General features: G+C 43.6%; 2 protein-coding genes across 3 annotated transcripts; one reads left to right on the top strand and one right to left on the bottom strand.

Moving 5' to 3' along the window:
• Window positions 1–304: 304 nt before the first annotated feature.
• LOC130685371 (ADP-ribosylation factor-like protein 2-binding protein) lies at window positions 305–1,367 on the top strand. The gene is made up of 5 exons (XM_057508672.2): window positions 305–589; window positions 741–847; window positions 914–999; window positions 1,051–1,144; window positions 1,206–1,367. The coding sequence occupies exons 1-5, from the start codon at window positions 496–498 to the stop codon at window positions 1,257–1,259; spliced, it is 435 nt and encodes a 144-aa protein (XP_057364655.1). The 5' UTR covers window positions 305–495; the 3' UTR covers window positions 1,260–1,367.
• On the bottom strand, window positions 1,278–2,676 carry LOC130685362 (NADH dehydrogenase [ubiquinone] iron-sulfur protein 3, mitochondrial-like). 2 transcript variants are annotated; one of them, XM_057508662.2, is made up of 6 exons: window positions 2,523–2,676; window positions 2,376–2,462; window positions 1,962–2,209; window positions 1,789–1,901; window positions 1,599–1,731; window positions 1,278–1,536 (listed from the first exon to the last, which is right to left on the bottom strand). In XM_057508662.2, exons 1-6 carry the CDS (start codon window positions 2,569–2,571, stop codon window positions 1,363–1,365), a joined length of 804 nt encoding a protein of 267 aa, XP_057364645.1. In that variant the 5' UTR covers window positions 2,572–2,676; the 3' UTR covers window positions 1,278–1,362. The 2 variants fall into 2 exon arrangements, with proteins under 2 accessions (XP_057364645.1, XP_057364644.1); XM_057508661.1 differs by having other exon boundaries at window positions 2,376–2,586.
• Between the last annotated feature and the right edge of the window lie 7,801 nt (window positions 2,677–10,477).

Here is a 10,477-nt window from a genome sequence, read left to right as displayed (position 1 = left end):
TACTTCGGATTTATTTCAATGAACGTAGATCTATTATGTATACTATATTATAGTTATACAATATACTATGGTAATGTGTTATGCTATATTAAGAGTCGAAGTGTCGGAAAACCTGGAGTCCTTTAGGCAACTAGCACAAAAGACTCTGTCCCTCAAAAACCGGAGCACATACTGGCGATTTATTTAAGTGCCGCAACGCCATCTGTGGAGCTTTATAAGTGGAGCTCAAGCTCTTCCGTACAAAGGATGCCCTGTTACTACTCATGGTATATATACTTCATGGTAGAAGTTTGTGTTGTGAATGTGTTTTATAGCTCAGGTTGTCGGCTAAATAATCCTGATGATTGAATCATTTTACCTAATTAATGTGAATGATTGAAGAAATTTACACAACACTGTTCTTGTCAATTAATTCTTTTGTAGGAGTGACATTAAGATACGTTCTAAATTTTTTTATGCAAAATCATTGTTTAGTCGGTTGTGTTCCTTACCTCAATGGATACATCTAGTCACGAAGATATTGAATCAGCAGACCCTAAATTTGTGAAATTTGATCGATGCATCGGCTGTATTGAGGAAATAATAATAAGTAAGTCATAGGTCAATAGGGTGAAACTAATTTCAGTTTTATAAAGAATCACATGTAGAACTGCCAAAATTGCAATACATAATTGTGTCATGTCATTTTAATTTTAATTATTGGATTTTGTTTTCCATTTTTTTTTCTCTTTCTACCTTAGGCGAAGAATTCTTGAAAATTCAGCACAACTTCATAGCCAAACACTGTATAATGTTCGATGATAAAGAAGAGAATAAGCTAATCTATACCAGCATATTTCAAGATTATGTAGGTAATCATGTCAGCTATCAGGACAGTGCTAGTTACTAAAACACAAGTCTATGGATTCTGTAGGCTCAGCTGGCTGAAACATATCTTGAGCAAAAATTGAAGCAAAGCATTCCAGATTTTTCTATGAAAGAATTCTGTAGAGAATTGAGGTAATTAATTTCTTTATGGGTGTCGCTTCCATGTCCTAAAATTATGTTCAGTCATCAGCCAGTTCTTGATGGAGAAGTGTTCGACATGCTGCGTGAATGCATTGATTTCTGTTCGTTCAAAACAATGATGGTTGATTTTAAAACGGTAAATGGTTGAATTATAAAGTACATAAAAAACAATCTGTACGGCGTCTTGTTTCCTTTAGAGCCGAAATCGAGACAACCTTCTACTCAGCGGCTTCAAGATTTCGCCCGGTTAATAAACCGAATTGTAATGCTTCTCTTACAGGTTGTTACTGTATTTATTATTTGTACACCTACTAAAGCCACTCTTGTCAAATGAAACGCAATAAATCATTTTCATTATTGCTTTGCTGGACCAGTTTGGGTAGCTTTCAGGTCTTCCTCGGTACCAGCAGGAAGCGTTCGAAGATTGGGAAACGTCTCCCATGGGCTTGAAAGATCGAATTTTCTGAACTCTTGCGCCAATTCTACAGGCTCAACAACGACACGCTTTACTTCGTCATCGTAACGCACCTATAAGAAAGACGTTGTGAATATCTACATGTGTAAAAACAAACAGATGTTTTTTTCTATACTTCAACGTATCCAGTGAGAGGGAAATCCTTGCGAAAGGGATGCCCTTCGAATCCGTAATCAGTCAAAATTCGCCGTAAATCAGGATGGTTTGCAAAAAAAACTCCATACATGTCCCATATTTCTCTTTCATACCTTCAAAATCATATTAGTATGCAAGTTTCATTCTTGCCCTGAACATATCAATAATACCAGTCAGCAGCTTTGAAAACTTCATAGCAAGAGTCAACTGGAGTCAGTTCATCCGTGTAACTTTTGACACGTATCCGAGAATTATACCGTAGAGACAGGAGATTATAAATGATCTAGAACATAGAAAATTGTAAGAACATAGAGAAAACAGAAACTAAAATAAAACAATATACCTCAAATCTATTCTCCCTTGATGGCACATCCATAGCTCCAATATCAGCCAAACTAGCAAACTGGCATTGATGGTGATCTTTCAGAAACTGAAGAACAGGGACAATTCCATCAGGAGCAACAAGAACCTCCAGTTCATTGCCTGTTACTATCTGTACTTTTTGTACATACTTTGGCATACATTCAGCTACATATAATCCAAAGTCCATAAGACCTGAGGTGGCAACAGCATCATTTTTCCTCACAGTGGCTGAAAAATTAAAACACATTTTTTTGCTATATCCACACAGACAGAGTAAAGATTAAATGATTCACAAACGTGCAATTATGTGTAAAAAAAATATGTACATACGACAGCAACAGTTTTTATCGTTATACACATTAAAATGAATACATCATATTTTCAAAATACATACGTCGTGATTCCGTAGAGTTATACCGGAAAAATGCATTCGAAGACAAGATTGGTGATTTGTTAGGAAAGAAGCTAGAACAGCATTTTCCTGGTAAAAAAAAAAATGTATTAAGGAACAGAAAGAGCCCTTTAGATGATAAAAATTTACGAGAAACAAGAGAGGAAATTCCTCGAATAATACGTCCAGAAGCCGCCATTTGTTTAGCCAATTAGCTGTGAAAATATCCACGGCCAAGATCCTATAAACTTGGATACCTTCAATAATAGCCTCGTCAGCTATTGAGAACAAGAGCAAAAAAAAGGGGCTACAACTGCGTCATCTTGCGCTTACAACTGCTACTGCATCGAAAATCTATACTATATAAAAAAAACAAGGAAAAGAGGAGGAGCCTGTGTCCGTCACATTGCGCATTTGTTATGATTGGCTGGCGTCAAATCCGCCGTCTGCTAGAGTGAATTGGTGGGATGGGCATTTGGAAGACTAAACTGTGGGGTGTAATTGCGGAATTAGACAATTTTCCGGTCTACGGGCTTGGCTTAAAACGGGTGGGCAACGGCACGTAAGCTGACGGGCAGGGCATTTTATTATTATCATTCTAATTAATTTTTAATTAATTTAATTTTATTAGTTTTATTTATTATTTTTATTGGCCACTACGGCAAGCGTTTTGGCGGGCAGAGAGGAGGGTCATTGGGCAACAACGGCGAGTTATTGGCGAGCAAAGTGGGTTGACGGGCAGAGGCAAAAAGTGAGTGGACAGGCAACTAAACGGGCCTTTTGAGGGGCAGAGACTGTACAATAGGTCGGATAAATGAAATTTTTTAGTCTACGGGCTTGGCTTAAAACGAGTGGGCGCTACAATAGGTAACTGTACAGTGGAAGACGCGCAACTACAGCGGGGTTTTGGTGGGCAAAGGGGGTTGACGGGCAGTGACTATTCGAGAAAAGAGGGGCAGAGGGAAAAAATGGATGGACGGCAACTACAGCGGGCGTTTTCTGGGCTGAGACTGTGAGGGAAAGACGGGCAAAAGCAAATGAAATGGTCAATGGGCCACTATAGCGGTCGTTTTAGCGGGCTGTGAGTGGGCCGACGGGCAGCGAGTGGGTTAACGCACAGCAAGTGGGTCGACGGGCAGAGGCAAAAAGTGGGTGAAAAGGCAATTATAGCGGGCGTTTGACGGGCGGCGACTGGACAAAAGGACGGGCAAATGGAAAAAATGTAGATGTGCCTCTAAAGCAGACGTTTTGGCGGGCAGATAGTGGGTTGACGGGCAGAGAATGGGTTAACGGGCAGAGAGTGGGTTAACGGACAGAGAGTGGGTTAACGGACAGAGAATGGGTTGACAAACAAAAACAAGGAAAAGAGAAGGAGCCTGTGTCCGTCACGCTGTGCATTTGTTTTGATTGGCTGGACACCGCTGCCGGCTGTAGTGAATTTTTGGGATGCTGTGGTTGGCTAGCGCCAAAACCGCCGTCTGCTACAGTGAATTGGTGGGATGAGGACTTGGAAAAGTAAACTGCAGGTGGATTTGCGGATTTAGGCAATTTTTTAGTCTACGGGCTTTTTAGTCTACGGGCTTTTCAGTCCACGGGCTTTCAGCCGATGGGCAGAGACTGTACGGTGGAAGACGGGGAACTACAGCGTTTTTTGTATGGGCAAAGGGAGTTGACGGGCAGAGAATATTCAAAAAAGACGGGCAAACGGAAAAAAGTGGGTGGACGGGCAACTACAGCGGGCGTTTTCTGGGCTGAGACTTTGAAGGAAAGACGGGCAAAAGCAAATGAAAAGGTCAATGGGCAACTATTGTATATCGGTCGTTTTGACGGGCTGCGAGTGGGTCAATGGGAAGCGAGTGGGTCGACGGGCAGTGAGTGGGTCGTCGGGCAGCGAAGGGGTCGACGAGCAGAGAAGGGGTCGACGGGCAGCGAGTGGGTCGACGGGCAGTTAGCGGGCCGACAGGCAGTGAGATGGTCGACGGGCAGTGAGAGGGTCGACGGGCAGCGAGTGGGTCGACGGGCAGCGAGTGGGTCGACGGGCAGCGCGTGGGTCGACGGGCAGCGCGTGGGTCGACGGGCAGGGAGGGGGAGTCGGGCAGCGAGTGGGTCGACCGGCAATAACAGCGGGCTTCTTAGCGGGCAGAAGCAAAAAATGAGTGGTTGGACAACTAAAGCGGGGGTTTTGACGGGCCGAGACTGTGACGAAAGGGTGGGCAAAGGCAAAAAAAAAAGGTAGATGTCCCCCAGCAGGCATTTTTGCGGACACAATGTGAGTTGACGGGCACAATGTGGGTTGACGGGCAGATAGGGGGTCGACGGGCAAAGAGTGGTTTGACGGGCATAGAGGGAGTCGACGGGTAACTTTAGCTGGGTTCTTGACCGGCAGAAAAGTCAGGTGATGGACGGGCAGAAACAGGGATTGGGTCGGCGGGCAAGAAAGGGAAACTCTAAACTAAACTCTTAACTAATTTGTAATAGGAATTAATAGTAGACGGGAAAAACAATAAATGTGGATCGATTGTCTTAAAAATAGCTTTGTTGGGCAAAGCAACAGCGAGTGGGCCAACGGGCAGCGAGTGAGTCGACGGGCAGAGAAGGGGCCCACGGGCAGCGAGTGATTCGACGGGCAGAGAAGGGGCCCACGCGAGTGGGCGATTGGAAGAGAGGGGGCCAACGGGCAGTGAGGGAGCTGATGGGCAGTGAGGGGGCCGACGGGCAGCGAGTGGGTCGACGGGCAGAAAAGGGGCTGACGGGCAGAAAGGGGGCTGACGGGCAGTGAAGGGCCGACGGGTCGAGAGTGGGTCGACTGGACGAGAGTGGGCCGACGGGCAGTGAGAGGGTCGACGGGCAACAACAGCGTATTTTTTGGCGGGCAAAAGGGGTTGACGGGCAGAGACTCTACGAGGAAAGACGGACCGAAGCAAAAAGAGGGTGGACGGGCAACTATAGCGGGCGTTTTGACGGAAGGAGACTGTGACAAAAGGACGGGCAAATGAAAAAAACGTAGATGGGCCCCTACAGCAGGCGTTTTGGTGGGCAGAGAGTTGGGTTGACGGGCAGAGAGTGTGTTGTCGGGAGGGTGGGTTGACGGGCAGAGAATGGGTCGACGGGCAACTTCAGCTGGTTTCTTGGCGGGCAGAGAAAGTTAGGGGATGGACGGGGAAAAACAGGGAGTGGATCGGCGGGCAAGAAAGGGGAAATCTTGATTTGTAAAAAGAATTAAGAGTAGACGGGCGAAAAATAGGCGTGGGTCGATTTTCTCAAAAAATAGCGTTAAAATACGCTAGCGCCACCTATTCCCCGGCCCTGGACGGGCCCAAAGTTACTAGTCTCTACTCTATAAAGCAACAATATTAAATCTAAATAGCATTAGCGAAACGGCCAGTCAAAAATTACAAAAGTGAGGAATGCGAGCAATGTCTGTTCGGCTTATTTTTAACTCCACCTATCTAACTTGAACTTTTTGCCAAGCCATGTCACCATGGAATGGCCAAGCGGCCGCGACGGGGACGATTGGCGTCGAACCTACCGCATCTTAACAGATCACATATTATGATCCAACACGATAGATTTATCGATTTTCTCCAGCCTTTCGCCTGCTTCTAGTAAAGTAACCATTTTTCGCTAGACCATCCATCGCTGACACTCCTCAAGGTATGTCTGTCCCGATCAAGTCTTATATACCTTGTTATTTCCATCGGAATCACATCAATGCCAGTCCGAACTAAAGATGCTTATTTTCATGGAATAACAGATAATTAAACGGAAAAGCAAAAAATGAACTTTATCGCAATTTGTTTCTCCTTTCAGAAAAGCATAATCAATTAGCAATAATAAAAAAAGGCGTGATTAAAAAGCTTAGAATAAAAAAACACTGTGGTGAGAGATACGGATTACGGACGGCATGCGCCAGCACTATTTCCCACTGTCATATTGTGGGGATTGTTTCTGTATATTGTCATCGCTTTTGCTGCCATAATGTACTCTGACATTAACTTAATAAAATTCTAAAAAATTATTTATCGCATTGCATTGTAATTACATTATACTGCATTTTTGTTTAGGTCTAATACACAATTCTTCAAAAGAAAATGTGTGAAGCGGTGGTAATTATTCAATCATTTTTTAATGTTACAATTGAAAAAATGTTAAATTAACTCTTGAACATTGTGCGAAATAGTCAAGAATGATTGAAAATTAACCATAACGGCATATATACAAACCCTGATGTGGAAATAACAAACAGGAAAGCTGGAAGTGATGCTCACCGGAAATCACTTAAAGGGCAGGTGTCCTTATAACAGACCGCAAGAAATGATGTTTAGTCTTTTCAAAATAATTAAATATAACCTTTTACCACCAGGGTAAGAAATATATTCTCGATTTAGAAATCAATGGTTATAATTTAATTATGAAAGTAGATTCTGGCTGTCACGACTCGATCATCAATGAGCGGAGCTGGAAAGAGCTCGGTGAGCCTTCGTTAACTAAGATCAACACCATCAAACGATCGACCACAGGAGCAGAGGTTGGTGTAAAAGGTGGCTTTAACGCGAAAGTGCATTTGGCTGGAAGAGAACACATTCTTTCACTTCTAGTGTCCGAAAATGAACATACGCGGAACCTGATTGGACGGAGGTGGTTTCCAACTTTAATGGATATCGACTGGAATATGTTTTTTAAACTTGAAACCATAACTATTCGATCGAACGTTCCCATCGGCACAAAGAACAAGTTGAAAGCATCTGCCATGACGCATAGAACTAAGCCATTCCATCTCAACGTGAAAATACAGAACATCGAGCTGGGCATGATGTTGGATACCGGGACAACTTCATCCATCGTCCAGCAATCCGTTAGGGAAAAATTAGGTAGCCCTGCTTTGGCTCCGACGACGCGAGTAATGCGCGACACTTCAAATAACACAGTGGAACTGACGGGAGAATGTAAGGTCAAGGTAGAGTACATGGGTAAAATGGCAATGCTTCCATTACTTGTTGCAAATGACGATCGCATTGAAGCAGTTATTGGTACCCGATGGTTCTCACAAATTTCCATTGATTTTAATTCTGTATTTATCAACATGGAGTTCCAGCTACCTGTGAAATTAGTGGAAGAGCCAACGGAAAGGCAACCCACAAGCGAAAGGCAGAAATTCGTTTTTTGAGTCGGGTGGTGGAGTCATAGAGAATCCTCTCATCTAGTCATCCACAGAAAAGGACAAACTCGTCATACGTATATACGCTCTAAACTGACTACTCTATTTGTATCCCCTGTCCAGGAAGTTGAGCGAAGATTCACCGTATATTGGGAAGGGATGCTATCGCATGTGTTGTCGTGAGACTGGATCTGGGAAGAATGACGTCTAAGTGTTACAGAGTGAAATGTTCTGTAATTTCCGTCGTAACAACTTGGCGATAACTAAATCCAGAAATCCTTGGATGAAGCGAAAGCTAAAACCATTTTATTTTATTTGGATCCAAAAGTCAAAATTCAATGTTAAGACGGTAATTTTTTGTTTGTTTTCATTTATTCAAAAAATTTCTAATACATTCTCTATCGTGTCCATAAGGTCCTCTTCAAAGGTTTACTGGTACGCATAAGGATACGGACGAGGCAGTTTTACGGCATGGTATCGGATCCAACGATGGTGCTGGAATTTTTGTTCCAGGAATCCCTAGTCATATGCCGCAACGGTGTTGGAAAAGCCGTGGTCTTGCCAAAATTTCATTTTTTAAAAATGGTATACAATGGGATTTGTTTTTAAACTATTAGAAGCGCAGAGATCCAACCACATATGTATTTTTAAGTGGGCGTATTCACCCTTGTGAGATGCGCTAATACTGAAAAAAAAAAAATTAGAGGAACGGGTTGGTAACACTTTACCAGGGTTGGACTATCGCGATAATAAGAAATATCGCGATAGTATCGCAGTATCGCGATACCACCGGTACCGGTACCGCGATATTTCTTGTTTAAAAGTATTGATACCGGTATCGGATCATAAATTTTGACTTGCGATCCCGATACTTCTAATATGTGGCGCCATCTAGGAGCCAAAAATATGACTACTATTTCTGTCAGCAGATAGGTCTACTATAACTTAAAAATTAGAATCTTCTGGTCCTCACAGTGCGTCGTCTGATGCAGCTTATTTCGTGTCGTTGTATTGTTACCGTCAGTTCAGAATTTTTTCTTCTGCAAACAAGTGTCAATTTGAAATTTCCTACATTTGGCATGTCTCCAAAAAAAAAATCTAAGTAAGTTTTTACAGGCATTTGTTGCCAGGATATATATCTTTTCCTTTCTTTTTTTTCTTCTTTTCGTCCAACGAGGAATTGTCTTTCTGGCGCAAATTTTGAGAAAATTATTGTTTTTGTTGTTTTTAAAAGTAAACAATGATATACAATAAAAAGAAACAGGACATCTATACTATATAAAAAAACAAGGAAAAGAGGAGGAGCCTGTGTCTGTCACATTGTGCTTTTGTTTTGATTAGCTGGCGTCAAAACCGCCGCCGGCTACGGGGTGTTATGATTGGCTGGCGCCAAATCCGCCGTCTGCTACAATGAATTGGTGGGATGGGGATTTGGAAAACTAAACTGTGGGTGGAATTGAGGATTTAGGCAATTTTTCAGTCTACGGGCTTTGCTTTAAATTGGTGGGCAACGGCACGTAAGCTGATAGGCAGGGCGTTTTATTATTGTTATTCTAATTAAATTCTAATTTATTTTATTTTATTTTATTAGTTTTATTTATTATTTTTATTGGCCACTACGGCAGGCGTTTTGACGGGCAGAGAGGGGGTCGATGGACAACAACGGCGAGTTCTTGACGAACAAAGTGGGTTGACGGGCAGCGGCAAAACGTGAGTGGACAGGCAACTAAACGGGCATTTTCTGGGCTGAGGCTGTGAGGGAAAGACGGGCAAAAACAAATGAAAAGGTCAATGGGCCACTACAGCATTCGTTTTGGCGGGCAGCGAGTAGGGTGACGGGCAGAGATGGGATCGACGGGCAGCCAGAGGGCTGAGGGGCAGCGAGTGGTTCGACGGGCAGCGAGTGGGTCGACGGAAGCGCGTGGGTCGACGGGCAGTTAGGGGGCCGATGGGCAGTTTGGGGGCCAACAGGCAGTGACAGGGTCGACGGGCAGCGAGTGGATTAACGAGCAGAGAAGGGGCCGACGGACAGCGAGTGGGTCAACGGGCAGCGCGTGGGCCGACGGGAAGCGAGTGGGTCGAGGGGCAGTTAGAGGGCCGACGGGCAGCTAGAGGGTCGACGGGCAATAACAGCGGGCTTCTTAGCGGGCAGAAGCAAAAAATGAGTGGACGGACAACTATAGCGGGGGTTTTGACGGGCCAAGACTGTGACGAAAGGGTGGGCAAACGCAAAAAAAAAGGTAGATGCCCCCCAGCAGGCATTTTTGCGGGCACAATGTGAGTTGACGGTCAGAGTGTGGGTTGATGGACAGAGAGGGGTCGACGGGCAAAGAGTGGTTTGACGGGCAGAGAGGGGGTCGACGGGTAACTTCAGCTGGGTTCTTGGCCGGCAGAAAAGTCAGGTGATGGACGGGCAGAAACAGGGAGGGGGTCGGCGGGCAAGAAAGGGGAACTCCTAATTTGTTATAAGAATAATTAGCAGGCGGGAAAACCATAAAAATGGATCGATTTTCTTAAAAATTGCGTTAATTACGCTAGCGCCACCTATACCCAGGCCTTGGACTGGCCCAACCTTACTAGTACTACAGAAATATTTATTACTTATATTGCACTTTATGTAGTCATCTCCAACTTTTCTAATCGCACTAATATTTTACTATTTCATACAACTATCTTTCCATTATATACAGCTCTTACATATTCTGATTTTGCTCTAATAGTATTTTATTAAATGAACTGTATTAGATTAAACATAATTCATGTTTCCCAGTAATTTAAATTAAAATAGGATAAGAGATAAATGTTTTGGGAACCATTTAACTAATGAGTTAACGCCAGCGGCTTTTTAAAAAAGGAAATGGATATAGCCCGACGCTCTTACGCAATAAGTTGCCTACCGAATTGGAGGCTCATCGTTCCTAATGTAAGAAAGAAAATGAAATAGGAA

The sequence above is a fragment of the Daphnia carinata genome, chromosome 3, assembly GCF_022539665.2.
Source record: "Daphnia carinata strain CSIRO-1 chromosome 3, CSIRO_AGI_Dcar_HiC_V3, whole genome shotgun sequence".
NCBI lineage: Eukaryota > Metazoa > Arthropoda > Branchiopoda > Diplostraca > Daphniidae > Daphnia > Daphnia carinata.
This window is presented reverse-complemented; position numbering and strand designations above follow the sequence as displayed.